Raw genomic sequence first — 27,718 nt, 5'->3', positions numbered from 1 at the left:
TTAGTCTGCTTACTGTTTTGCTATATATGCTACATGGCAGCAATCAATGCCGAGTAAATAACACAAACAGGCCTATTCCAGTGGCGTGCGTGGATGCCGGCGGTGGTCATGAGCTCCCTCCTTACTGCCGGTGTCGATCACAGGATCTCCCACCACACTCCTTTTCCGTCACCGGCGCACGCTCTGTCGATTTCCATAGCAGCCTTGATTTCCTCCAATTGTTGCTCGGCCTCCTCCTCGCTGTTGCTAACGTAGAGGAGGATGTCGCGCGCATCATTGACAAGGCCCTGTATCAACAGCCACCACGGTGACTCAGGCATCCTGGCAATGCTGGTGGCGAGGGCAATGGATGCAATAGCAGCGTTCCCGAGCATGGCCCGCCAGCTGTAAAAGAGCGGGAGCTTGCTGAAGCCAAAGTTGGCAAAGTAGCCGCTGAGGATTCCTAAGCTCGTGCAGATCTCCGGGAGCGAGATGAGGAGGCCACGGGAGGACGTAGATGAAATCTCCCCCGAGTAGACGGGCACGATCATGAGCCTGACGTCGACGCCGGCGATGCAGCGGCCGAACAACAACAAGGCGAAGTTGATGTCTAGACTCATGAGGACGGAGCCAACTAAGAAAAATGACAGCACCTATGATGATGGTATAACAGCAGCCAATCAGGTCAGAGATTCGTCCAGCAGTCAGCGACCCAATGACCGCGCATGCATTGAATATACCTCCAAAAATTTGGATTTGCTTGTCTGAGAGGTTGAGGTCATCTTGGACTAAGAGCGTGGCCCCGCTCATGATTCCCGTATTTGCGGCCCAACCATATATTAAGCTCGATTTGCATTTTAAATAAAATGAAGAAAAGAGCAGCTCACCGTAACCCATCAGCACAAAGATGAACGAGGCAGTGAAGCAGGCAAAGACGTTTTTCTGCTTGAAGTCAATTTCCAGACTACTCTCCTTTTCAGCTCCTTCAAATGAAACAAATAAAAAAGAATTAGTAAAAACTCATGTTGGGCGGCGGCAGGCGATTTTACGGTCGATACCTGAAACTATAGCCTCACTGGGGAAGAGACACCAGCTCCCTAGGAAAGAAGTCAATCTTCGTATGAATTAGTACGTGGTGGCGGAAATTAAATATCAATGTGACAAAGTTTTGTCTGCTTATTGTTTTGATATATATGCTACATGACAGCAATCAATGCCCAGTAAATAACACAAACTTGCCGATTCCAGTGGCATGCTGAAACAAGTGGATGCTGGCGGTGGTCATGAGCACCCGCTTTACTGCCGGTGTCGGTCGCAGGATCTCCCTCCACACTCCTTTCCCGTCACCGGCGCACGCACTGTCGATTACGATAGCGGCCTTGATTTCCTCCAATTGTTGCTCGGCCTCCTCCTCGCTGTTGCTAACGCAGAGGAGGATGTCACGCATTATTGACACTGCCCTGCATCACCAGCCACCGCGGTGACTCAGGCATCCTGGCAATGCAGGTGGCGAGGACAATGGATGCAATGGCGGCGATCCCGAGCATGACGCGCCAGCTGTAAAAGAGTGAGAGTTTGCCGAAGCCAAAGTTGGCAAGGTAGCCGCTGAGGATTCCTAAGCTCGTGTAGATCTCCGGGAGCGAGATAAGGAGGTCACGAGAGGACGTCGATGAAATCTCCGCCGAGTAGACGGGCGCGATCATGAGCCCAACGCCGACGCTGACGTCGGCAATGCAGCGGCTGGACAACAACAAGGCGAAGTTGATGTCTAGACCCATGAGGACGGAACCAACTAAGAAAATGACAACACCTATGATGATGGTATAACGACGGCCAATCAGGTCGGAGATTCATCCAGTAGTCAACGACCCAATGACCGCGCATGCATTGAAGATACCTCCAAAAATTTGGATTTGTTTGTCTGAGAGGTTGAGGTCATCTTGGACTAAGAGCGTGGCCCCGCTCATGATTCCTGTATCTGCGGCCCAACCATATATTAAGCTCGATTTGCATTTAAAAAAAATAAAGAAAAGAGCAGCTCACCGTAACCCATCAGCACAAAGATGGACGAGGCAGTGAAGCGGGCAAAGACGTTTTTCTGCTTGAAGTCCATTTCCAGACTACTATTCTTTTCAGCTCCTTCAAATGAAACAAATAAAAAAGAATTAGTAAAAACTCATGTTGGGCGGCGGCAGACGATTTTTTGGCCGATACCTGAAACTGCAGCGCACTGGGGAAGAGACACCAGCTCCCTAGGAAAGAAGTCAATTTTCGTATGAATTGGTACGTGGTAGCGGAAATTAAATAATCAATGTGATAAAGTTTAGTCTGTTTTCTGTTTTGCTATATATGCTACATGACAGCAATTAATGCCCAGTAAATTACACAAACAGGCCGATTCTAGTGGCGTGTTGAAACATGTGGATGTCGACGGTGGTCATGAGCACCCTCCTTACTGTCGGTGTCAATCGCAGGATCTCCCTCCACACTCCTTCACGTCACAGGCGCACGCTCTGTCGATTACCATAGCGGCCTTGATTTCCTCCAATTGTTGCTCGGCCTCCTCCTCGCTGTTGCTAATGCAGAGGAGGATGTCGCGCGCATCATTGACAAGACTCTGCATCACCAGCCACCACGGTGACTCAGGCATCCTGGCAATGGTGGTGGCGAGGGCAATGGATGCAATGACAGCGATCCCGAGCATGGCGCCAGCTGTAAAAGAGCGGGAGCTTGCTGAAGCCAAAGTTGGCAAGGTAGCCGCTGAGGATTCCTAAGCTCGTGCAGATCTCCAAGAGCGAGATGAAGAGGCCACAGGAGGACGTCGATGAAATCTCCACCGAGTAGACTGGCGCGATCATGAGCCCGACGTCGACGATGTAACGGCCGGACAACAACAAAGCGAAGTTGATGTCTAGACCCATGAAGACGGAGCCAACTAAGAAAATGACAGCACCTATGATGATGGTATAACGGCGACCAATCAGGTTGGAGATTCGTCCAGCAATCAGCGACCCAATGACCGCGCATGCATTGAAGATACCTCTAAAAATTTAGATTTACTTGTCTGAGAGGTTGAAGTCATCTTGGAGACCTCCAAAAGTCGGCGTTGTTACAAGTACCATGCTTCACCAGCCACGACGCGATGAAGACGCCGACGCCGGTTAAGGTGGATGTAGACAAAAAAGGAAGGAAAGGTCAACAGTTTAGTTATGATGAAGGTCAAGGTCAAGCGAATTTATGATATTTATTTAGCTATATTTTTATTTTAATAAAAACAATTTAAAATATTAGACGAATTGTTTAGTTATAATAACTGTTTTTATTTATTTAGAATCCAAAAGCGGATTTTCATCACGGACAAACCGAACCCGAAATATATATATATATATAATCCACGCGATTTAAAGACTAATTTTAAAAGCCCAAATTGCACTTGGAGGCCCGATAATCCATCAGTAGTAGCTTTAGTCCACTTCTTCTATCTTGGGCCCGGCGGCGGCGCCGCCGGCGTCGAACTTACCCTGCGGGACGCCGCCATCTCCTCCTTGATACATCTTCGCGATGATTGGGTTGCATGTCTCCTCCAGCTCCTTAAGCTTGTGCTCAAACTCCTCCACCTCCGCTAGCTGGTTGCTCTCCAGCCAGTGTATCGCCGCCTCCACCGCCGACTCGATCTTCTGCCGGTCATCCTCCCTCAGATTGCTTCTGATCTTCTCGTCCCTCACCGTGTTCCGCATGTTGTACGCGTAGTTCTCCAGGCTGTTCTTCGCCTCCACCTTCCTTTTCACATCCTCGTCCTCCGACTTGTACTTCTCCGCGTCGCGCACCATCCGCTCGATCTCCTCCTTGCTCAGCCGCCCCTTGTCGTTGGTGATCGTAATCTTGTTCTTCACACCTGCAGTCTTGTCCTCCGCCGACACGTTGAGGATGCCGTTGGCGTCGATGTCGAAGGTCACGTTGATTTGGGGCACCCCTCTCGGCGCCGGCGGGATTCCGGTCAACTCGAACTTGCCGAGTAAGTTGTTGTCCTTCGTCTGCGCCCTCTCCCCCTCGTACACCTGGATGAGCACTCCTGGTTGGTTGTCTGAGTAGGTCGAGAAAACTTGCTCCTTTTTGGTGGGAATGGTGGTGTTTCTGGGAATCAAGACGGTCATGACTCCGCCGGCAGTCTCCAAACCAAGCGACAGAGGCGTGACGTCGAGCAGTAGCAAGTCCTGCACTTTCTCGTCCCCCTCTCCGGTGAGGATCGCGGCCTGCACGGCGGCGCCGTAGGCCACAGCCTCGTCGGGGTTGATGCTCTTGCAGAGCTCCTTCCCGTTGAAGAAATCCTGCAGCATCTGTTGAATTTTCGGGATCCTGGTGCTGCCGCCGACGAGCACAACCTCGTGGACCTGCCCTTTGTCGATCTTGGCATCGCGGAGGACCTTCTCCACCGGGTCCATGCACTTGCGGAACAGGTCCATACAGAGCTCCTCGAACCGGGCGCGGGTGATGGTGGCGTAGAAGTCGATCCCTTCATAGAGAGAATCCACCTCCATCGTGGTCTGCGCGGTGGAGGAGAGGATCCTTTTGGCGCGCTCGCAGGCGGTGCGGAGGCGGCGCAGCGCCCGCGCGTTGCCACTGATGTCCTTTTTGTGCTTCCTCTTGAACTCGGCAACGAAGTGGTTGACGAGGCGGTTGTCGAAGTCCTCGCCGCCGAGGTGGGTGTCCCCGGCGGTGGCCTTCACCTCGAAGATTCCCTCCTCGATGGTGAGGAGGGAGACGTCGAAGGTACCGCCGCCGAGATCAAAGATGAGGACGTTCTTTTCCCCTGTTCGAGCGGCTTTCTTGTCGAGGCCGTAGGCGATGGCGGCGGCCGTGGGCTCGTTGATCATGCGGATAACGTTGAGGCCGGCAATGGAGCCGGCGTCCTTCGTAGCCTGCCGTTGGGAGTCATTGAAGTAGGCCGGGACGGTGATGACGGCGTCCTTGATGGTCTGCCCCAAGAATGCCTCGGCGATCTCCCGCATCTTGGAGAGCACCATGGAGGAGATCTCCTCGGGGGCGAACCGCTTCTCCTCGCCCTTGTAGGAGACGACGATGAGGGGTTTGTCGGAGGGGCCAGCCACCACGCGGAAAGGCCAGAGCTTCATATCAGCCTGGACGGTCGGGTCGGAGAAGCGGCGGCCGATGAGTCGCTTGGCGTCGAAGACGGTGTTGTGCGGATTCATGGCCACCTGGTTCTTGGCGGCGTCGCCGACGAGGCGCTCAGTGTCGGTGAAAGCGACGTAGGAAGGGGTGGTGCGGTTGCCCTGGTCGTTGGGGATGATCTCCACACGATCGTTCATCCACACCCCCAGGCAACTGTACGTCGTCCCGAGGTCGATGCCGATCGCCTTGCTCTTCGTCATGATCGTTCTCAAGCTATGTTCGGATTGAATTGGGAAAGAATGAAGAAGATGGCTGCGATTTATAGCGGCGAGACAGGAACATTGCAGGCGAAGTAAGAAGAGAGTAGAAATCTCCAGACGAGACGAGCTGCAGCTCGCAGGATTTTACTATATATATAAAGCGGTCGGAGGATGGACAGGTGGCGGCAGATGAGGCAGACGATTCGAGACGCGTGTCAAGGTGAGATCGAATTCTATTCTTATAACAAAAAAATAGTATTTAATCAGAGAGGCAAAGACGCAAAGTGAAAAGTTTCTATGATACTTTGTAATTTAATAAAATTAGGGGGTGCAAAACGAAATTGGAGAAGGATTCCCCAAAGCCGGTCGACGTCACTGTGGATAAGAAATAGCTGCGCTTCGCACCGGTCGCTTGCTTGCTTGCTTTCCTCTTCACTTCTCTCTCATGAGCTCTCCTCTCCTTCCTCTTCCTGTCCATCCTCCTCTTCCCTCCTCCGACGGAACACGAAGAAGCGAATAGCAGTCGCATAGCTTCGATTTCCCCCTCCTCCGTTGCTGTCGAGGTTCAATCGGAGCAAAAGCATGGCGAGAATCGCCATCTGTTCCTTCAATCCCTCACCTTCCTTGTCTTCCGCCGCCTCCGGCCCATCCAAGTGCATCTTGGCTCCGCCGCTCCTCCTCCCGCTCAAACTATCCCAGAGCCGGTTCAGGGCGCGTCGCCCTCTCGTGGCCGTGGTCGCGCGATACGGTGGCGGGGGGTACCGCCCTGGTCCGTCCAGGAGGCGTTCCGGAGATAATCGCCTCGCGGCGGACCCCGACTATGACCCTGCGCTTGACCTGGATAGGCTTAAGTATGCTCTTCTATGTCTGCCCGCTATTGTATTCTTTGATAGTAGTTTTTTTATATATAAAAAATTGCCGCTGAAGATTTAAAGGTCTAATGTAGAAACATTAATTTGAAAAAAAAATATATTGTATAACTGAAATGGATTAGTTTGTGCACTTAATATGTTAGAGAACTCTGAAATACATGTATCTAACCTGCATCCATAATTGTTCTTCATGTATTTGTAAAAAAAACATTTATTGCATAATTTTGCTCCTTAGAGTCCCATGCTTGTATGACTAAGCGTTCTATAAAACTACTTGAATTGATAATCTTTTGGTTTACCTCTTGCTAGTTGTTGGCAATACGGGTAATATTTTCATTTTTGTTATTTCAGTTCAACTTCTGTAAGGTTGCTAGACGAGCAGCAAAATATGGTTAGTCTATTTATCTCACTTGTGTTGAGAGTGATATTGTTTGCACCTTCATTAGTTCACTTGTTCACTTTTTCTTTTTAGCTTGGTGTAGTGTTGATTGATGAAGCTGTACGAATGGCAAATGATGCTGAACTTATCCTGGTATACCTTTTGATCATGCCAATGCATATAACTGCGAAGGCACATGAATGCCTGATATATCTTAGACATCTTAACTCAGACATATTTATTTATTTTTCTTTGTTGTTAATTTACTTATAGCTTCTGTAAATTCCTTAGATGAGGACTTGAGCATTTGAGTAACAAAAAGTGCACATAAGCTAGAGCCATTGCTGTTTGAAACTTAAATTGATTTGAAGGTTATTACATTACTGTTTAGAAATTCTACGAACCTCAACAAGTACAAAGTGAATACCAAGCACATATGCATGATATGGATGAGAATCGATAAGTCTGTTAACTTTTCATGGTTCATTTTTGAGTTTGGTAATACTTGTAACTGACAGACCAGAAGATCTAAGTTATTCATCACTACAAAGGGACTCAATTGAATTTATCAAGGCTAAATGTAGTTGTCTAATGTACCATTCTAAGCATGATGTGGTCTTTTATCTCACACTATTAGTTTCTTCATTTTTAAAGTTTCTTTATCTTGGATCTTGACATTGTTTGTCTAGAAAATTCAAATCATACTATTATGGAAGGCATGCTAAATTATCTCTTCCTTCTACTTCTATCCTAATCTGTCATGTATGAATATTCCGGAAAATTTTGATTTTCATGAAGAAATTTTAGTATCTGATGGTTGAATAATTTGGAACATCAATCATCCATACTTATTTTTGTTTTTCAGGCAATTTTGTCTGCGGATGCTGATCCTCCTGTGCTCAGGCTTTTTGACACTTCAGATTATCAGTATGCTCTGTTTGATATAGGGTTTCTACTATTTATACCTACCATGAACACATTTATAGTCCTTAGTGCTTTGGCACCAACCATTGTCAATTGTAATAGGCGGCATGCGTCTATATATAGCATTGATAAACTTTTTAGAACATTAGACGGCGTGAAAAAAAAGCTGATTTCAGTTCTAGCATTCCCTTTCAGCATTACATTTTTTTTTGTTATGCAGAAAACATAAATATGAGCAGCAAAAGAAGAAAAGGGTGCAACAAAAGAGATCAGCTGGTGAATGTCTCTTCCTTCAATTTTTTTTTTATGAGAAATGGTAGTTTTTCCTTATTCTTCTCTATTTGCAGCAAGCCGTGTCAACATTAAGGAATTGAAAATGGGGTATGTTTCTTCTTTGATCTAGTTGGTATTTTGTTTACTCATCTTTTGATTGGTCCATAGGCTAACAGTTCATGTTGATGCTATTTGAAATTTTCCGATCAAATTTTTTCTATCATGAAAGTCATCTATTGATTGGTCCATGGGTAAACTGTTTAAGTTGGTGTTATTTGAATTTCCAGATCAAATTGTTTTCTATCTTGAATTGTGTTCTGCCAAACTTGTCTGTTAATTGGCACTACTTGACTAAATTTTAAGTTGTGACCTTGGTGAAGGTGGTTCCATGTGAAGCATTTTTGTTTGGTAATTTTATACACCCTTTTATCAGTTTATTATGTTAAAAGTGGTGCCTTTGCTGTTGAGAAGTAATATCAAATGCTCAAGAAATATGGATGCTTATATCACATCTTGCCTATTTCTGTTCATTAAATGTTCAAAGCACCCTTGTGTTTTAGAGAGGTTCTTGGACAATTATCTGGTTTTTGCCCATTTGGTGTTGTAGGTGGTGAGTAGGAGATCAAATAGGACCTGACCATTTATTCAGTGAGGCCTCAAATATAAAGAGGATCACATACTCCTCAGTTGTGCAATAAAGTCATCTGTAGTCTCCAAATCCATCTTTCTTCCTCGTAGTCTTTATGCGATGTGAATGGGTGGTGAACAAGTAGGAAGTTTGAATATAGAGAATGGATATAATTGTCTAAATTATGCACAGTTGTGAATCAACTTTGACACTTTATAGGTTACGGCTTTTGAATATAAATGGCCATTTATTTCTCATAGCCATTTCAGAGCCAACTTCTTTCAAATATAATATTGATTTATATTTCCTGTAATATAGAAATGCTATGCATGGTATGCTTCATCAATTTGTTTTTGCTTAGAAACACACATGTTATTATGAAAAATTGGTGGACTGTAGAGCTAACTGTCAGGTTTGTACCTTCCACTCTTCGATAGACTTTTGATGGTAAGCCTTTTTATGCATCCATATACAAGGTAAAGATCTTCATTGAGCTTATGAGGTCTAAGGATTGGCATGTTCTTGCTGTTTTGTAGAATTAACATCCTTCCTAAGAATGTGAGGGCTACACTTTTAAAACCTAGATAGAAATTGATTTCAAGTTTAATTGTATTTGAATGTTATTTTTAAACAATATCTATCTATCTATCTATCTATCTATCTATCTATTTATATATATATATATATATATATATATATATATATATATATATATATATATATATATATATATATATATATATATACTTGTTTTTTCTGTAGGCTCCTTGTATTATTTGAAAAAGTCAACTATTTTTTGGATTGTTGACATTGAATGATAATAAAACTATGTATGGCAATGGTGTTCTTAATGATGTAGTCTATGGCATCAAAGTTACTTTTTGTTCCCTTCTATTTGAGAGTATCCATTCATTCGATTCTCTTCTTCCATTCCATTTGAGAGTATCCATTCATTCAGTACTCTATGCTTCCATGCCATTTGAGAGTATCCATTCATTTAGGACTCATCTGCTTTCATTTCCAGTTTTTTTCTACTTTGTTTTTCATTTCTCTCACATCTTGCATCTCAATCCACTTAGAAGTAGTGCTTATCATGCAACATATGGTGTTTACTTATTAGATATTCAATTTAATTTTCACTGATTGGTTTGCACAAGCTTACTACTCTGAGAAACTTCACTTGTTCACAAGGAAGATAGCTTTTAATAGGATAGTTAAGGTGAGCTACATCATGCAGTCTCGGTAAAGTGAATCCATCCTTTTTTCTTTCTGTGGGTAAAATTAATCTTTTTGCTTGTTTAGATTCACGAAAACGACATGTATTCTTTAACCTATAGTTGAGATAATGGACATAGATACTATTATTAATGGCATTTTTTGTTTCATTATAGTATCATAAATAACTGGGAGGACACGCAACCTTTTGTTGTATGTTCTGCTATTAACTATTCACATTTTCATTTATCCTGTCATGCTTTTACTTCAATAATTCCACCCATTTCATTTGCCTGGTTTTACCATTTAAAAATGTTATGCCGTAGCTTGAAATTAACCAGTCTGATTACAGGTACAATATTGATTCCCATGATTACTCAGTGAGGTTAAAAGCTGCTCAGAAATTTCTTAAAGATGGTGATAAGGTTCTTTATATCCTATGTAATTCTTCTTAAGACAATGAGCTTTAGCTTATCCTCAATATTTCCTTCAGGTGAAAATCATTGTTAACTTGAAAGGCAGGGAAAATGAATTCAGGAATATCGCTATTGAACTACTCCGACGCTTTCAAAGTGATGTCGGAGAGGTAATGATTCCTTCTAAACTTTTTGCGTTGTTATTTCCACTTGAATTATGCTACATTCTAGAAGTTTTGTGGTATCTGTGCATTAGGACATTACCTTCTGTATGCATTTATTTGACCCTTGGTTGTGTCCTTAAATAACTAACTCATGGAAGGCTTCATCAAGGCACTGTTTAAAATTCTGACTCGTGTCAGGTCAGCAGGGGTGAAATTAAACATTCTGCCTCATTGGGCAGTGTGTGAAACTCTTATAGGATCATATGTGAGAGGCTTGACTAGGGAAGGTGAATAGATAGTAAGCTCAATTTCCAAATTATCACACACTACAAAGGCACATAACAATCTTAGTAATCGTGTGCTCGTGTACGATTGATTGTGTCAATTTATAATAGTAGTGGAAATAAAAGAGATAAACGAGACACACTAACATAATGATATAAGATGCTCTGGTGACCCCATTTCTGCTCCATGGTGTATGATGCATCCGGTGCTAATTCCACCCTTTTAGAAGAGACAATGGGGTAAACTTCTTACAATCCCAACCAAAATTTGGATGCTCTCTAACAATGACTCTCCTATGGATGTAAATAAAAACTTAAAGAGTTTGCATTATCAAGAGCTCCTCCCCAAATTCCAATATTACAACCGGTTCCATTCTAGCTCAAAGGTAATGATCTCCATGAGCTCCATCATGAACACTTGATCTAAACCTCCGGCTTTCAAGTCCACTAAGCTCCTTCCTTAGCTCTAGTACATCAACTCAATCGAAGTCAACTATAAGGTAACGAGCTCCACGAGTGCTAGCACCTATTGTCCCCTGGGGCATAGTTGAGTTGGTTATGACGAGGCAGAGTTGCTGAAGTGGACAAGGGTCTTCGCCGAGGCAATGTCCTTCCCCGCCGTGACCAACTGCAGCTTCTCGATTTACCTCCTAACAGATGATCGTGGGGCCGTTGGGGTGGCGGATTCCACCTTTTGCTGAAGCTAGCACCTATGCTTAATCCAAACCTCCAACTCTCAAACTGAGCTCCTCCCCAAGTGCACCGACTTGATCCATGTTAAGCTCTCGAGCAACAAGCTTCACGATCTTCACAATTGTTATATGCACTACTCAAGTACCTCCGCACATATCAAAAACATAAAAAAAAAAAGCTAACTTAAACAATATTGTCGACACATAAAAACATAATTAAGTCTAACCACAAGGCAAATGTTGGTTCCCCAACAACTCCTTGATATATATGATACCAAAAGTCATTGACTCACAAGGCTTCCTTCGGCAGCAATGCTACTTCGAAGTTTCTGTGAGCTAGGGCTCTATTGTAGGACCCCACAAGTCTTTAGTGAGATGGAGGTCATCGGCAAGACCTTTTGCTAGCTATAGTTCCAGTAGAGGCTTCCACAAATTGGAGATCGCCAATGAGATCTTCCATGAGGTTCCTCTCCCATTTCTTCATCTTTATCCCTCTTTAGTTCCTACTGATTGCTGACAATTGACACCACCTTAATATGCCATTGGCGTCGACCGGCACATCTCATTTTGGGCTCGGACTAAAACCCCGATGTGACATGGGATTTCATACCTTGCTTCAAGGATACCAATGCCTCGTATACTTTTCTTGCTTGCAACTGCTTATATTTCCTTTTGTTATTGCATGACATAGGATCAAATTATTCTCAAGAATTTGTCATATTGTTTAAAGCTGTCTTTCAGCTCCTCATTTTCATTTTTTGGTCTTTTAGTTGGCAATTGAGGAGAGCAAAAACTTCAGCGAAAGAAACATCTTCATGGTTCTCATGCCAAACAAAGCAATTGTTCAGAAAACACAGGAGCAGTCAAAGAAAAAGGAAAAACCAGTTCCAGAAGTTTCCGCAAGTGTTTAGCCGCACCAGGACACTAATCGAGATTCATAGCAATAAGATTGTATCTTCCTCTCCTACCAGTTGTTTTGGCTATTCATCACTGGATTAGCTATCGATCCACGCAACATTGACAGTGTCTTTTCATACCCAGGTACTTTGTGTTTTGGTTTTATTAATCAGAATCCAGGTGATCATGCAACTACCAGATGTAAATATGGATTCAGCAGACAGTAGAATCTTCTTGCTGCGAAAAGTCCATTCATGATTATGGAAACGAATCACAGTGGCTGCTTAAAGATGCCGAAAAGTTTATCGAGTATCATAGAGGCTTGATGTAGCTTGTTCATTATGTTTTACAATCACGATTTTCAGTCATCTGGAGAGATGTATTACTTATATTATCAATGAAAAAAGCTATGGCATTTCGAATTTTGAAGCTTGCACTGTGTTATAATCTTCAAAAGGTGTGGATACTGTAAATGAACCTGTGTTTAACTCGGTGGCAAGTGGAAAGATATATTTCATTCTTCAAATCTTTATATTTCTTTTAACCATTTTTAGTGTTTGATTATATAAACAAAGGGTCTATTTCATTCTCAAGTCTTTCTAATTCTGTTGAGCATTTTGATTTATTTGGTTCTTACCTGTCGACTCATTTCAGCTGGCTCACTTGATCTACTTGATTTGTCTGATCTGCTCGATTGGTTAGTTTGCTCGATGTATCTATCGCATTCATTTTGTTGGACTTATGCTTGCTCCATCAACCTACTAAGTCTTCCCAATGTTTCTGTTTTTGTAGTTTGTGTTCTTCCGCTCGATTTCTTTAGCTCACTTAATGCCGCGAACATGCTTGACCTTCTTAGTTTGTTCACCCGGCTCAAGGTTGGATCGAATACTTCACCTTTTTGCGAGTCTCATTACCAAAATAGGATTTATAAATCTGCAAAATGTACTCATCTAATTAGTTGGAGGTCAAAACAGATCATCACTTGTGTAAAGCAGGTTGTTTCCTTTAATTCTTTCAGCAACACAATGAACCATGTAATAAACCTGTTCAAAGTGCCAGGGTAACCTGCATAATCATCAAATTGGAAGAAATGTACAATAATTTCTTTGAAGTTGCAAGAAGGATCTCATAAACACTTTGTGTTTTTCATATTCATTGCAAAAAAAAAAAAATTTAAGTTGAGGCTTTCAAAACCTACAGAAAGCAAACAGTGGCCTCCCTAATATATACAAAAAAATTAAGGGAAGGCGATTTATCTGGGTTATTTTTCTGCATCATCAGGTACATTGAAAAACTGCGGCATCGACGCTATTCGAGGAAGTATCAGAAGCTCCCCATATGATTCTTTTCTCGATAATGGTGGTTGTGCACCATCAGCAGGCTCAGCCTCTGGAGTTGAATAAGGTTCTTCGTCAGATCCTGCACCAGCTTGAATGTCGTCGCGATCTTTCACTTTGGAATTTGACTTTGTACCTGCCACCGTATCTTTGTGGAGCAGGCAGCAAAGGGAGTTAACCCTTGAGATGATAGATTGTTCATCTGAAGCAGCAGAAGACTGGGGATCATTGAGAAGATACTGTGCTATATCTTCGAGCATCTCTCTGTCGGGCAGGGTGTTGCTAGGCAATGACGTGTTGCCTAAAGCCATCTGCTCAGAGATGTGATGATCTAAGTGGTTTACAAGATCAGTCATGGACATAGATCCTCTGATTCCAGGCAGTTTCAATTGATCCCACCAGTTTTGGACTCTTGATTCCATATCCTTGGCAATGTTTTCTTCCCCTGACCGAGCTTCAATTCCTACAATGACATTGGTGTCAAAATTAAGAAAGATCAAGGCATTACCTAAAAGATTCTTAATAGAAAGAAATCAGGATAAACATATTAGAACAGAAGAATTACCAAAAGGTAATGATAGTATAGTGCCAGATCTTATCTTATTACCTGAGCATGGTGAAGGAGTGTCTTGTGAGTCAAAATCAGGTGTTCTCCCAAAAGAATCCCGCGTTTCAGTCTTATTGGAGATCGAAGAAGTTGCGCAAGGGGAACTAGGTTCACAAAAGCCAGAGAAAACGGTTCCACAATCATCTTTAATAACCTCTTGAAAATGATTAGAATCCCCTTGATCCTCATAAACTGAGAACTGAGGGTCGAAGTAAGAAGATTCTAATATCGTATCTGGTTGCTGACTGAGCAGCTTCAAACGTGGATCACAGTCGATAAGTTTCTCAAAATTCTTGCTCAACAAAGTTTGCGAACATTGAAGGAGATGCCTCCTGCAGCATTCATTTAGATAAAGTTACAATGATGGTAAAACAGAACAGGTCGCACTGCATATGGTTTTCAACCAGATGGAAAAGAGAAATACTGCAACCTTATTAACAGAAGTAACACATGGGTAACTACTGTATTGAAAACTAAAAACTAATGTTTTATGCAGTAGACAAGAAGTTAAGAAAAAAATTATTCCTTCAATTGTATTGCTTAGGCTGGAGCATATTTATATTTCACAACAATATAAATAAAGGTACAAGTCAATTAGCATATAATCTATGGAAGGTCGTAGTATGAAAATTCAGCTTATATCTATGTTTCGAACAATTTGAGATAGGAGGCAAACATATACCTTAAGCAATATTGGAAAATGTTAGCAACATCTGTTATATCTCACCAAACTTAATTTAAATATGTTTGATGAAATTATACTCTAACATCTGAAGCACAAAGTAGCCTATTTTCAAATTGTGAAGTCAAAGAACACAGCATGAATTGGGTAACCACACAGAATATATTTTACATGACAAATCATCATAAAACAATATATTATTAATTATAGGCATAAAAGATATAATTTGAACTAATTGTTAAAAGGTAAATCAAAATTTATAAACAAGATGCACAAAATTTCTTTCTATTACTTATCAATGTCGAAAAAAATTATGAACTCCGATTAAAGAATTCTGCTTAGTGGTGCAGCAATTGAAAAACTATTTCTTCCCATTTAGCACATCCCATTTTGTAAAGAAATCTCTTCCTTTTCATGTTATAGTTTTTTTATATTTCAATTAAAATATGACCTAAAATGGACGATAAAAATCTGTGCATTTGTAATAAATAGGTGTGGTTTCCAAATCAGGAAAATTGACAATAGAGGTCAGTTCTTTCTCAATGAAATCCACCATCAAAACATCAATTCATGATTATTTTCTTCCACCAAAAAGGCTGTCAGAAAAATATTTAACAAAGAACAAATTTGATTATTTTTTATTAAAGTGCTGATAATAAAAACAAAAAAATTAAACCATACTACCTACCTTTGGCAACAGTTAAGCATCAAGAACAACAAGAGGTCAACCTCAGTGAGATGGGAAAAATACAAATTACATGTACCTGTGTATGCTTGCTTGGCCTTTGGTAAAATCTTGAGTGGCTTGCCATAGTGTATGCTTCCTTGGTTGAGGATCAGTCTCGCGGAAGAAAAGAGGTGGTCTTGCTAACTATAAAAAATTGCCAACTTGTTACCAAGAGAAAATGACCAGCATACGACCAACACAATATGAGGGGGGGAAAAATCCTACCACAATATCCAATGTCCCATTGACACCTTCAGAAAATGTTGCCTTAATGGCGGTAATGTCGGACCAATGAAATTCGATCTTGCTCTTCAAACCACCTTCAAGAACTTCCCATACAAGTTTATGTTTAGCAAAGTAGCACTTTGCCACTAGATCACCTTCGTATCTAGAAATACACTGTTTGCCAATAGAACATGGTGAAGTTTTCCACAAACTCAACCAATCTAGTAAAGGATTACTTCACTTAAAGATAAGAAAAATAGGAATTTAGGATGTACTAATTCACCATTAAGCATCCATGTCATGCACCCTCAACATGAAAATACATTGACTTGAAATGCACTATGTTCCTATGTTAAATTACTCGCTAAGAGTTGCACGTGAAACAAAAGGCAAGGAACACCAGTCATCAGATTTCTTGGACCATCTCACAGAGAGATATGAACACAAATAGGAAGAAAAGAACGGACAAGTAATTTCTGTGTAAAACAGAACGATTGAATAGATTGGAAATACAAGAATAGAGCACCAGAATAATGCATAGACAAAATCTTTCACTCAGGCATACACAAAATAACAGAAGAGCAGAGTTGCATCATTTACGTAAACCATCAAAAATTTCCTTAATAAAATCCGCACCTCCCATGCCCCAATCTTCAAATATGATGCAGGAAAATTCGAAGCTTTGATCTTGCTAGATGAGCTCGAAGCAGCTGAGGACTTTGATTCTTTAGCATCGCCGACTTCCGAGCTCTTCGAGTTAGTGCCGCATGAACTGCTACCTGCCTTTGCCTGAGAAAGCCTCATCTGAATCAAATCAGCAAGAGACGGACTCTTCCTTAGACGGAGGCCCAGCGGTCCCGGCTCCCCAAGCACATTGTTGTACAGAGCCTGCATCAAGGTAGCATCAGAAGCTGGTATTACCTCTTTTCAACAGCTACAGATTAATTATTGGCAGGTGTTCCACGAGGGAGATGAAAAGAAAAGAAAAGAAAAGCTCCTTTTCTCCGGATCAAGAGATTCGAATCAACATAAATTCTCAAGATACCAAGAATTTTGATTTGAAACAGAAGTGACTCATCTACCTGCTGACTCGAAGTGCTCGCGTCCCTGGATCTCTTGTGGAGAGGGCTGCGCTCGACGTCCAAGGACTCCTCCACTTCCAACTTCACCTTCGGAGGGGAAGGATCCGGGTGCAGGGTGGAATCAGCTCGGCGCTTGCTGGAGTCCGACGACTGAACCATACCGCTGGAAGATTCCCGAACGAGGAACCCTAGAACGCCACCTTCCGCTGCTCCTACGCGCCTTTTCCAGTCGATCACGTGGAGAAATCGGAAGATACTTCACCTCGATCGACGGAATCAATCGGAATGAGATCTAATCGCCGTACAGGCGGAGGTGATTCGCCGGAAGAGTGAGAGGAGCGACCAAGGTCAAATTTTGCGTTCGAAATAGGGAGACCAAATTTGGTAATTCCGCACGGACATGACTTGTCGTTGTTACATATAATTAAAGGTTATATTCTATTGTAAGTTTCAACAGCTTTCATAGCTCAGTTGGTTAGAGCACCCGTTTAGTAAGCGGGAGGTCTTGAGTTCAAATCTCAATGAAAGCAATTAATTTAATTATATTAAACAATAATTAAATAACATTTTTATAGTTATTTGCGTTTAAGTTAGTTTGCTCATAAAAATTGGATTCTTTTCCCTTTTTTTTTGGGTGAGTATAACTCTCATTTCAGTAAAGATTAATGGTTTTTTTTTGTCATTTTAGGCAACTTATTACAATAATATGTAATCTATGTCAGCAATTATTTTGTTTTATAAAAAAACTTAGGAAAATGTTCTTTAATAAGTACAGAAAAAATCAAATAGGTGTTGGCGTTGTATTTTTTTTAAAGCAAATGATATTTTTAAACTAAAAAATCATTAATTTCTATTTTAATAATCTACCAAGTAAATTTAAAGTACAATTTATACCTATCTCATTTAAAATTTTAATTATTTTATTATTTCTTTGAGTGTTTTATCATTATATCACACATAGATATAGATATTGACGTTTATTTTAATAAAAATTAATGATTTATTTTTCATTTTATCCATCCTTAATTTTGTCACACTCAATTCTTGATCAAGTTCAAACCCTGATCAAGCTATGTCATACTCAAGATTAATCAAGTACATTTTGTCACATTAAAAGAGTCGGCATTGTTGTTTTTTCTCCCATTACATGTTCACATGTTGCTATTTGTTCTTTGGATTCACATGCTAACTTAGACACTCACGTTAAAGGAAAAAATACCAAAATAAATTACATCTTTCTATTAAAAAGAGGTTTAAATTGTTAATTAACGGTTTGAATGTGTCAAGAAACATAAATTATATTTTCTTCATTGGTTTCTCAAGAAAACAAAATAATATATATTTTTGCATAATATTATATATCCATCTATTATACAATAAATTATTGTTCTTTAAAATATATAGTTAAAACACTTCAAATACGTCACAAGGCATTCAAAACCAACTGTGGAGTTATCAGGTTGGTGAACTAATTATATAAAGCCTTTTATTTTATTGAATTTTTAAAAATAATTTTATCATTATTTATTTATTTGTTATTGAAGGCTTGTACATATTGGTTGCACCAACTTGGGCAGAACTCAATTGCTCATGAATTTGTTTTGGATATTTTGCTAAAGAATTAAATGGGTGACTATTTTACCTTAAAACATATATATTAATGACTTAGTGCTCCTTGTATTCTCGATATATGAGTCAAATGATTTCTACCTAAGATCAATACGTATTTATTAGAGGGTGTCAATTTTGTTCCGATCAAGTCTGTCTGATACTTAAATGAGATTTCAAGAGATGGAGAATAGAAAACAGTGAAATAAAAGAGATGTTCTTGTGAGAATTGAAATAACCTCTCTCTTAAACATTACCTTTCTTTTATAGTCTTCTTTTTGCTATGACACTCATTCTGATATTAATATTCTCCCATTTCGATGGTCGTCGATCACGATTATTATCTTTTCGTTTAGCAATGGTCATCCAAGATCTCCACATACAATGAGATTATGAATCACTTTCATTGCTGTAAAACTAAATCAAACCTACACTCCTTCTAGAATATTATTTGACTCAGAGTTTGCTTCTGGAGCACTTCTTGGATTTCGATGGAACACTCCTTGCATTTTTAATATTTGAGTTAAATGATTCGCCAAGGTCAACACATAATCAAAGGATACCGATCTTATTTCAACTAAGCCCTTTCGATGCTTCAATGAGATTTTAAGAGATAGAGAATAGAAAATTAAAAAAAAATTTGATCGTGTGAGAATTAACATTATCTCTTTAAATAATCATTTTTTATAATGGCACCTATTGTGATATTAATATTCTACCATCATAATGGTCGCCGATCATGATTAATTACTTTTATTGGTACTGAATCAAATTAAATTACATATCCTCCTCCTTCTAATTAAAGTATTATATTGGGCTCTGAGTCTACTTCTTTAGCGCTCTCCGAGCATCTTTCAATTTAATTTTTGATTTTTAAACATTTTCAAATTCTGAATACAATTCCCTAACATCTTCATATTCTAAATCCGATCCCCTTCGAATTCTAATCGAACTCCTAAACTTCTTTGGGTTCAGCTGAATCGAATTCCCGAACATCTTCATATTCTAAATCCGATCCCCGAACACCTTTGAATTAAACTCATATATATCTAGCCTAACTTCCTCTTTTCTTATGGACCCAATACTATGTGTCTTGATTATCACATATTATTATGGAGTATCATATGAGATTAAAGTAGAAGTGAATTTTATTAAGTTTGAATAATTTTAACTGATCTAATAAAGAATATTTAAATAGAAATTTTTATAATTTTGATATAAAAAGAATATATTCATTACAAGACTATTAAAATAAAAAGTATTTTAGAGTTTAAAAAAAAATAAAATTATGTTAACTTTTTTTAAAAATATATTATAATTGGAGGCACTCATTTGATTCTTACCTAAAATAAAATTAATTATAGATATTTCTTTAAAAAAAATCCTATTATTTATTAAATATTTAGAACCAATCGGGTCGGACCCAACTCAAGCACGAGTCCGAGTCGGCATAACAAATAAACAAGCCGACGGAAGCGGCGCGAACATAGTGGACTCAGGCGCACACACTTTGACACCTCCAATAATATTGCTCCAAGTAAAGACAATGGACGGCCAATATCTAAACACACACTCACGTACCTTCCAAAATTCCCAAGCCGGCTTCCTAATAACTCAGCTCACATCCTCCTTCCCCATTAAAACCCCCCTCTTCCATCCTTCTCCTCTCTCAATTCTCATCTTCCTCTTCCTCTTCCTCGTCTTCGCAAAAATACATAACAATGGGCAAGAGGCAAAGGATCAGCAACATCGTCAAGGACGACAACGGCGGCAGCGGCGACGGCACCGCCAAGCCGAAGAGAACAAGGAAGAGCGGCCCAAGAGAATCTCCTTCTCAGCGCAGCTCCATCTACCGCGGCGTGACCAGGTTAATTAATTAATTAATGAATTAATCATGTTTTTTGAGCTTAATTAATTTTTTCGCTCCTTTTTTCTCTAATTAATTTATTTGTTCAAATTTATAGGCATCGTTGGACAGGACGATACGAGGCGCATCTGTGGGACAAAAATTGCTGGAATGAGTCGCAAAACAAGAAAGGGAAGCAAGGTGGTTTAATCTTCATTAATCATCGAATTAATCTTCATTAAGTTTTTGTCTGTTTAATTAATGAAAGCTAATTTGTTCTGCATGTGTTGATGTATATATTCTTTGGTGTGGGTATTGAATTTTGATGCTCGCAGTTTATCTCGGTGAGGAAAATATTTTAATTATACCATTAATTTGATACTTAAATAAATAATATTAAAAATTAAAAAAAAATCTGATCATCAATGCAGGGGCTTATGATGATGAAGAGGCAGCAGCTCATGCATATGATTTAGCAGCATTGAAGTATTGGGGCCATGAGACTATCCTTAATTTTCCTGTAATTTTTTATTTCACACATTTCATTTTTTATTTTAAGATCCATTTTTCCCTTCATTTTATATTTTCGATAATTAATTATGTAAGAATTATCATTATTTTATTTAAAGATATCGACATATGAAGAAGAGCTCAAGGAAATGGAGAGCCAGTCCAAGGAAGAATATATTGGATCGCTAAGAAGGTCTTTTTATTTTATTTTTATTTATAAATATATATTTGTTATATTTAAATTAATTTAATATTGAAAGTTATGCAGAAAAAGCAGTGGGTTTTCAAGAGGAGTATCGAAATACAGAGGAGTCGCTAGGTATTATTTAACGTGGGAAATTGTTTTTTTATTTATTATTTTTTATATATCGCACTAATTAGATGCAAAATTTATGTTGTTGATCTACTTTTTTAATTATTAATTTTTTAAAAATATTTAGGCATCATCATAATGGGCGATGGGAAGCTCGAATTGGTCGAGTTTTTGGCAACAAATATCTCTACCTTGGAACGTATGGTAAGAATAATATTATTTAAAATAAATAAATATTGAGGATTTAGTTTAAAGCATATATAGATTGAATGAAAAACATTTTATTTATAACATTTGGTAAGGCTCATGGTGATGCCAAGTGGCTTTAGTAGGTCGCCTACCCTGGCAAATCACTCTATTTGTCAACGTCTTAAAACTCAATTTGGACTAATCAACTTGACTAATTAATCAAGAATTACAATTAATATAATTTTTTTAAAAAAAAGTCCTGATGAACCAATCTACTCAACCAATTCGTGTCGCTTTTGATTACAGATTCAAACATAAAATTATATCTCAATTTAAAAATCTTGTTGGTTTTAAAATTATATATATATATTTATATATTAGTGGATTTAAAATTTAAACGTATTTGAGTGCAGCAACGCAAGAGGAGGCAGCGACTGCCTACGACATAGCGGCGATCGAGTACCGGGGCCTAAACGCCGTCACCAACTTCGACCTCAGTCGGTACGTGAAGTGGCTCCGGCCAACAAACTCCGAGGCATCGACCGACGCCGACCCGATTACGGCCGGCATCCTGCAGACGTCATCCCACGACTTGCTCCGAGCTCCCAACTCGAATGAACCAACAGGAAGCAGAGGAGGAGTCGCCACGGCATCTGCACTCGGTCTGCTGCTGCAGTCGTCGAAATTCAAGGAGATGCTGCAGACGGCTTCAGCAGAAACCACCACCACCACCTCATCCTCCTTCTCATCATCGCCAATGACACCAAATTCTTGTGAAGACAACAAATCACTAATCCAGTGTAATAACTTTCCAGATTACATCCAGACCTACTTCGATAGCCTAAATGGCAGAAGCTTCATCGAGGACGAAGATGACTTCTCCATATTTGGGGATTTCAGTAACTTTGTGTCTTCTCCGGTACTGATTGAAGAGGACATCCAGCTCTGATGAGCAGTAGGCATGCATGCAAACACTACTTCAATTTGCATGTGAGCTCAAATATATGATTGATCATCTCTTTTTCTTAATTTTGGGAACAGGATTAGTTGATGATAATTAAGTTAGTCGAACACAACATTTGTGCTAAACATTGATTCATTTTGTTGCTGGTTAATGTCGATAGAGATTCTTCAAGTATTAATAAAAAAGTGTTGTTTTGTGATATGGTCTATTTTGATCAGCAGTGCGTCTACTTTGACTGATATCAAGTGAAAACTTTAAGAAAATTTTGAAAAATAGGAGGGCTAATTTATAAGACAAACCCGTTCAAATGAAATTTATAGGAAAAATAAAAACGTTAAGAGGGCTAATTCGAAAAAGTTGTTGCCGTTGACTAGAAGAAGGAAAGAAGACATCTTCCACGCGGCTTTTTCCGTCCTTTCGGGTTTCGATTCTCGTAATTAGGGCTTCTCTCCATTTGAATTCGAGGAGGAGGAAGAAGAAGAAGAAGAAGAAGAAGAAGACGAATTCGACGGTGAAGTGATGTGGGCAGCCTCTTGCCTTGCCTCTTGTTGCGCGGCCTGCGCCTGCGATGCGTGCCGCTCGGTCGCCGGTAGCATCAGCCGCCGCTCCGCGCGCATCGCCTACTGCGGCCTCTTCGCGCTATCTCTCGTCAGCTCGTGGATCCTCCGCGAGGTAGCCGCTCCGCTCTTGGAGTCTATCCCTTGTAAGCAATTTGCCATCTCTGAGGATTTGTCCATATTATGGTCCAATTTTGGTTAATCATTCAAAATTTTGCCCTTTTTCTGATGCGATTGGGGAAAAAAAATTCCTACTCTTGGTGCGGTTTTGTAGGGATTAATCACTTCCACAAGACGCCCGATAGGGAGTGGTTCGAGACCGACGCTGTTCTTCGTGTTAGCTTGGGAAATTTCTTGTTCTTCACGATTCTAGCTGTTCTTATGATTGGTATCAAGAATCAGAAGGATCCGCGTGACCGGCTGCACCATGGTGGTTGGATGGCGAAGATTGTTTGCTGGTGTATTGTGGTCTTTCTCATGTTCTTCGTCCCCAATGGCATCGTCAGCTTTTATGGTGAGGATTTGCAGTTTTAGGCAGATAAATTATTTTTCTTTGATTCAAATAAAATAAGGAAGAAGCTTTTTCACTGCAGACTATTTGTTCTCCACTGTTTGAACTTTAAGAACTTTGGTTCTTCATAAAAGAGGGTACATTGAATTAGAGCTGAAGATTATGGCATGGTTCATTTTGCCATTTAAATCGGACAAAAAAGTTGCAAAGTGACTTTAACTGAGTAGCCAATGTTATGCATCTCATTTTTTTTCGGTCTACAGGAATCCAAATTTGACATGTAGATTGGCTGAAAATTGTTTTTGCAAATAATAGAACGTGTTGAGGTACAAAATTGGATATAAATTGATGTTCTCTGCACTAAGTGAAGATGTAGTTGTGACTGATGAGGGGATATGGATCGAAGTGGTAGTAGTTTAATATGGTCCTCATTTAAGTTCTTTCCGTTGCTGTTTCTATTCTTTTGTTAGCAACACAATCATAGTACAACTCCCAATTAGATATTTAGCATATACTTATTATGCTATTAATCCTTAAGTTTCCTGCTTGTTTCTTATCTCGTCATTTAGAAATCTATATTAGCATAGGTATTTCATCTGTAACTTTAATTTTGGTTTTGGTTCAGTGCTTAATATCCCTTTGTTAATTGTGTTTCCTGTTTACATTTTTTAATCTAGTTCTTTCATACATGGTTTTAAAAGCATGTAATTGTGTACCATATATACGATCTGTATCAGATAATGCAATCAAATATCTACATAAAATTAAGTGTGCAATAGTTGCTAAAAATTGGGTATACAACAACAACAATCAAGCCTTTATCCCACTAAGTGGGATGGATTTTATGGATCCTTCTACATCATTGGGCTTGATCTCCTATTGTATCACCATGTATATTTAAATGAATTTTTGCATGTTTTATTGTTGCTAACTAAACTTTCTTTGGTTTTTCTCTTCCTTAATTAGTGTGCATATTTTGTCTTACTATAAAATTGATTACAAACAAATATAAATATGAATTAAGTTCCTATTATTTATAAATAAGCAAACATATGCCTAGGTAAAGATCTTCAATAGTTGATGAGGGAAATTGTTTGTATCTTTAGGAGAAGATTTAATTGGTGAAATTATCATCATTAGCTTGACCATCACTGTGTTCCTTGTAAATTTTGCCATCCTGTACGCTCTCTTCAGCTAAATCAACTTGTAGTTAATGACTTTTGTTGCTGTTGAGGTAGATAGAGTTTGGAGCTCCTTAATGGACAGTGCTCATTCACTCCTAAGGCATCTATACCTAAATCTTACATCAATCTGGATCAACCTAGTGCCTTTATTTTAATGTTTTATTTGCCTTGTTCTCATATTCGTTAGCTAGAAATCTGATCATTTATCATTTTTATACTTAGAATTGAATGCATTATGAGGAATCCACAAGTGTGTTTTGTGAATATGTGGTTTCATGAACCGCTATTTAATACATTCTTTAGGCATGTTACAAAGGATCACATTGCCAACCTCTTACTACGTTTATATATAAATGTGGCTTTGGTACTTATGATATATTGTGATGCAGAGTCAATATCAAAGTTTGGTTCTGGATTATTTCTTCTTGTTCAAGTTATTCTCTTACTGGACTTTGTACACGCATGGAATGAAAATTGGGTTTCGAAGGACGAGCAATTCTGGTGTGTGTATATATCTTTTACAGTTCTAGTTCTTCCCTTTTACATACTATTTGGCGCTTTCAATTCATGAACCACGTGTTTATAACAAATGGAGGTTTCTACTCTATCCTTTCATTGTAGGTACATGGCTTTGTTAATTGTCTCTCTGGTTTGCTACATTGCAACATTCTCGTTTACGGGGCTGCTCTTTCACTGGTTCACTCCGTCGGGACATGACTGTGGACTCAATACCTTTTTCATTGTGCTTATGTTGATTCTTGTGTTTGTGTTCGCTACAGTGGCATTGCACCCAAAGGTTTGATACTACATATCTTTACCAAATACCTTCATTGATTAAGCAAATCATGTTGTTTTAGAGATTACTTGTGAATCTATGGTAATGTGAGTTTGTCTACTATACCTAGATTTTCTCACGATGAATAAACATGAAAGATGGAAATCATTTAAGTGTTAAGAGGTATTAAATCTCTAAAAGAATTTCTCATTCTTCGTATACTGACAAATTACACACAGGTAAATGGAAGCTTACTGCCAGCGTCAGTTATTTCTCTTTACTGCACTTACCTCTGCTACAGCGGGCTTTCAAGTGAACCGAGGGATTATGAGTGCAATGGCCCTCACAACCATTCAAAAGCCATTTCCACTGGAAGTCTCACTCTGGGCTTGCTCACCACTGTGCTATCGGTCGTTTACTCTGCCGTTCGTGCTGGCTCCTCAACAACCTTTGTATCGTCCCCAAGTTCTCCACGTGCTGGTCAGTTCTAGTTGCTATTTGCTAAGTACATTGGTTTTTGCCATTGGATATTGTTTCTGATGATAACTATATCATAGGATCCGATAAACCGTTGCTCCCGTTTGACAAGGTGGAGGAACAGAAAGATGAGAAGAAGGATGAGGCAAAGCCAGTTTCCTACTCGTATACCTTCTTCCACCTCATATTCTCTCTCGCAAGCATGTACTCAGCCATGCTCCTGACTGGCTGGTCCACCTCGGTCGGTGAAAGCGGAAAGCTCATCGATGTCGGGTGGCCATCTGTGTGGGTTAGGATTGTCACTGGATGGGCAACAGCAGCTCTCTTCATCTGGTCCCTCGTTGCCCCGATCATATTCCCAGACAGAGAGTTCTGATTTCACTGGATGGGCAACATAGCTTTGCTATGCATTTGACTATGCTCATGTATAAATTTGCTTGAAATTACGGGCGTGATTAGTATTTTGGGTTGTAAATGATCTGACTACGATGTACCTGTTAATGCAATCTACAGACAGGCTTGAAGACAACTACAGTAAATTTAGTCAAAATACTCCTAATATTTATTAGCTTTGTTTAATATGGTTTCCATTTTATTGTTAAAATACCCCTCTAATAATTAAGAAGAGTAAAATATATATTTTAGTCTTAGCTATAAGACCTTTATACAACAAACTTTGGAGGTCTATTGAGGTCGGTTCAATCTTAGAAAGCATTTTAAGTTGATAAACTTTGAAAGATATTTTGAAAATTACACAAATCTATAAATTAGAAAGTCATTTTGAGATGAAATGAACATATTATTAGAACTCGTTTCATGCTTTTCAATCACCATGGATATGAAGAGGTGTATTGCCATTAAGATACTTCAATTTCTCAGATAAATAGAGACATTTCAGTTCAAGTGTTGCTTGCATATGAGTTTACTAAATAGGTGCACAATGATTGGTAAATATCTATGCCTTTTAGTATACTTTTAGCATTATTTTTTGGCAATTCAGATGTTTGATTAATCCTTAAAATAGATGACCTTTCTTCTAACTTGCCTGCTGAGTAAATCTCAAACGCAATTTATGCACACTAAAAAGTTAATCTTCAAGCTTATTATTTTAAACATTATATAAAAGCATATAAAATTGGTACAGACATGAATACTAAATTGATCTAGGTATGACTTAAATCAATGCATGGTATGGCATTTTATATTTTTTTTATCTTGCACATTATATTAAATCCATAAAATTAATATATTTATGTTTTTTATCATACAAAATGCACTCCTATCATATGATAAAAATAAAAGGACTTTCACAGTTTCACTAAAAAACTTACTTTGGACGCATGCACCATTCTTGAATTATAGACCATATGATGTGACCAAAATACATAATACACTCATCCAATTAAATTCCACTAAATTTTTCATATTGTAATCCCATAATCAGTTTATGAAATTGATACTCATCCACCTCCATTAAATTCACGAATCAAGTGGCCAAGACGCTGCCCCGTTTAACAAATCAAAGAGGAATTTTTGCCCACCAATAAAATCTAGTTCTAATTTTTATTTGCCTTCCTCACTTTAAAGCACACTGTTTCCCACACGCCAGATTATTTATTTATTTCTTTCTCATTATTGTTTTCATATTGTAATTTTACAATAATGACCTTACAATTTTATAAACTTAATGATAAATGCTGCCCAGAAGAGATCACCGGGGCAGCTAGCATACGGGAAGTTGACAGCGAAGCGCCGAGTAAGTAAATAAATAAATAAATCCGGGCACTGGTTTGCATACCATCGAAACCGGGGCGCCCCACCGGTTCCCCGCCTCCGCCGCGACAGACTATCCCGGTCGTCCGCTCCCACGTGGACTGTGGACCCGTCCAGTGAGCCCGCACTGGACATAGGTGCCTGCATGGGTCATTCCAAGCGAGTCTCACAGGTCGGATGGTGGGCCCGACTCTTCGGCACCGAATTAAAGGTCATTTCTATTTTTATTAAAAATAGA

General features: G+C 39.5%; 6 protein-coding genes, 1 non-coding gene and 1 pseudogene across 9 annotated transcripts; 4 read left to right on the top strand and 4 right to left on the bottom strand.

Annotated features, from left to right (window-relative positions):
• Nucleotides 1-137: 137 nt before the first annotated feature.
• On the bottom strand, nt 138-789 carry LOC141819692 (putative polyol transporter 6). Its single transcript, XM_074706949.1, has 2 exons — nt 720-789; nt 138-613 (listed from the first exon to the last, which is right to left on the bottom strand). The coding sequence occupies exons 1-2, from the start codon at nt 787-789 to the stop codon at nt 138-140; spliced, it is 546 nt and encodes a 181-aa protein (XP_074563050.1).
• Nucleotides 790-1,189: 400 nt separating this feature from the next.
• On the bottom strand, nt 1,190-2,683 carry LOC141819691 (putative polyol transporter 6; annotated as a pseudogene).
• Nucleotides 2,684-3,337: 654 nt separating this feature from the next.
• On the bottom strand, nt 3,338-5,411 carry LOC141819751 (heat shock 70 kDa protein 5-like). The gene has a single exon (XM_074706994.1). The coding sequence runs from the start codon at nt 5,367-5,369 to the stop codon at nt 3,444-3,446; it is 1,926 nt and encodes a 641-aa protein (XP_074563095.1). The 5' UTR covers nt 5,370-5,411; the 3' UTR covers nt 3,338-3,443.
• Nucleotides 5,412-5,793: 382 nt separating this feature from the next.
• Nucleotides 5,794-12,305, top strand: LOC141819753 (translation initiation factor IF3-2, chloroplastic-like). 3 transcript variants are annotated; one of them, XM_074706998.1, is made up of 10 exons: nt 5,794-6,220; nt 6,593-6,632; nt 6,714-6,773; nt 7,486-7,547; nt 7,765-7,820; nt 7,892-7,925; nt 10,013-10,085; nt 10,154-10,246; nt 11,987-12,149; nt 12,258-12,305. In XM_074706998.1, the coding sequence occupies exons 1-9, from the start codon at nt 5,952-5,954 to the stop codon at nt 12,125-12,127; spliced, it is 828 nt and encodes a 275-aa protein (XP_074563099.1). In that variant the 5' UTR covers nt 5,794-5,951; the 3' UTR covers nt 12,128-12,149; nt 12,258-12,305. The 3 variants fall into 3 exon arrangements, with proteins under 3 accessions (XP_074563099.1, XP_074563098.1, XP_074563097.1); XM_074706997.1 differs by having other exon boundaries at nt 11,987-12,167; XM_074706996.1 differs by having other exon boundaries at nt 11,987-12,305.
• Nucleotides 12,306-13,275: 970 nt separating this feature from the next.
• Nucleotides 13,276-17,105, bottom strand: LOC141819752 (uncharacterized). The gene is made up of 6 exons (XM_074706995.1): nt 16,774-17,105; nt 16,328-16,579; nt 15,692-15,865; nt 15,504-15,610; nt 14,058-14,389; nt 13,276-13,913 (listed from the first exon to the last, which is right to left on the bottom strand). The coding sequence occupies exons 1-6, from the start codon at nt 16,930-16,932 to the stop codon at nt 13,375-13,377; spliced, it is 1,563 nt and encodes a 520-aa protein (XP_074563096.1). The 5' UTR covers nt 16,933-17,105; the 3' UTR covers nt 13,276-13,374.
• A 124-nt stretch (nt 17,106-17,229) lies between these two features.
• TRNAT-AGU (transfer RNA threonine (anticodon AGU)) lies at nt 17,230-17,303 on the top strand. The gene has a single exon. It is a non-coding gene; the product is annotated as a tRNA-Thr (tRNA).
• A 2,724-nt stretch (nt 17,304-20,027) lies between these two features.
• LOC141819779 (AP2-like ethylene-responsive transcription factor At1g16060) lies at nt 20,028-22,409 on the top strand. Its single transcript, XM_074707031.1, has 8 exons — nt 20,028-20,248; nt 20,346-20,428; nt 20,563-20,571; nt 20,659-20,747; nt 20,857-20,930; nt 21,006-21,056; nt 21,178-21,254; nt 21,653-22,409. The coding sequence occupies exons 1-8, from the start codon at nt 20,103-20,105 to the stop codon at nt 22,186-22,188; spliced, it is 1,065 nt and encodes a 354-aa protein (XP_074563132.1). The 5' UTR covers nt 20,028-20,102; the 3' UTR covers nt 22,189-22,409.
• Nucleotides 22,410-22,635: 226 nt separating this feature from the next.
• Nucleotides 22,636-26,236, top strand: LOC141819813 (uncharacterized). The gene is made up of 6 exons (XM_074707066.1): nt 22,636-22,906; nt 23,035-23,274; nt 24,845-24,956; nt 25,077-25,251; nt 25,470-25,710; nt 25,788-26,236. The coding sequence occupies exons 1-6, from the start codon at nt 22,723-22,725 to the stop codon at nt 26,081-26,083; spliced, it is 1,248 nt and encodes a 415-aa protein (XP_074563167.1). The 5' UTR covers nt 22,636-22,722; the 3' UTR covers nt 26,084-26,236.
• Nucleotides 26,237-27,718: the final 1,482 nt, after the last annotated feature.

The sequence above is a fragment of the Curcuma longa genome, unplaced genomic scaffold (assembly GCF_044706935.1).
Source record: "Curcuma longa cultivar G26 ecotype Majalengka, Jawa Barat unplaced genomic scaffold, ITB_CL_G26_1.1 utg18532_np1212_1030455_RagTag, whole genome shotgun sequence".
In the NCBI taxonomy this organism is placed as follows: domain Eukaryota; kingdom Viridiplantae; phylum Streptophyta; class Magnoliopsida; order Zingiberales; family Zingiberaceae; genus Curcuma; species Curcuma longa.
The sequence above is the reverse complement of the archived record's forward strand: the minus strand, read 5'-3'. Positions and strand labels throughout refer to the sequence as shown.

Bases quoted from the DNA above. Each gene is read 5' to 3' on its own strand.
- LOC141819752 (XM_074706995.1), bottom strand. From the start codon at position 16,932: ATGGTTCAGTCGTCGGACTCCAGCAAGCGCCGAGCTGATTCCACCCTG. The intron at 15,866-16,327 runs GTGCGGATTTTA...ATTGGCAAACAG, and splicing joins TGAAGATTGGGGCATGGGAG to TGTATTTCTAGATACGAAGG. The intron at 15,611-15,691 runs GTAGGATTTTTC...AATTTTTTATAG, and splicing joins ATGGGACATTGGATATTGTG to TTAGCAAGACCACCTCTTTT.
- LOC141819753 (XM_074706998.1), top strand. From the start codon at position 5,952: ATGGCGAGAATCGCCATCTGTTCCTTCAATCCCTCACCTTCCTTGTCT. The intron at 6,774-7,485 runs GTATACCTTTTG...TTTGTTTTTCAG, and splicing joins ATGATGCTGAACTTATCCTG to GCAATTTTGTCTGCGGATGC. The intron at 10,086-10,153 runs GTTCTTTATATC...TATTTCCTTCAG, and splicing joins TTCTTAAAGATGGTGATAAG to GTGAAAATCATTGTTAACTT.
- LOC141819751 (XM_074706994.1), bottom strand. From the start codon at position 5,369: ATGACGAAGAGCAAGGCGATCGGCATCGACCTCGGGACGACGTACAGT.
- LOC141819813 (XM_074707066.1), top strand. From the start codon at position 22,723: ATGTGGGCAGCCTCTTGCCTTGCCTCTTGTTGCGCGGCCTGCGCCTGC. The intron at 23,275-24,844 runs GTGAGGATTTGC...ATTGTGATGCAG, and splicing joins TGGCATCGTCAGCTTTTATG to AGTCAATATCAAAGTTTGGT. The intron at 25,252-25,469 runs GTTTGATACTAC...AATTACACACAG, and splicing joins CAGTGGCATTGCACCCAAAG to GTAAATGGAAGCTTACTGCC.
- LOC141819779 (XM_074707031.1), top strand. From the start codon at position 20,103: ATGGGCAAGAGGCAAAGGATCAGCAACATCGTCAAGGACGACAACGGC. The intron at 20,748-20,856 runs GTAATTTTTTAT...TTTTATTTAAAG, and splicing joins AGACTATCCTTAATTTTCCT to ATATCGACATATGAAGAAGA. The intron at 20,931-21,005 runs GTCTTTTTATTT...AAAGTTATGCAG, and splicing joins TATATTGGATCGCTAAGAAG to AAAAAGCAGTGGGTTTTCAA.
- LOC141819692 (XM_074706949.1), bottom strand. From the start codon at position 789: ATGAGCGGGGCCACGCTCTTAGTCCAAGATGACCTCAACCTCTCAGAC. The intron at 614-719 runs GTATATTCAATG...CATTTTTCTTAG, and splicing joins GCAAATCCAAATTTTTGGAG to TTGGCTCCGTCCTCATGAGT.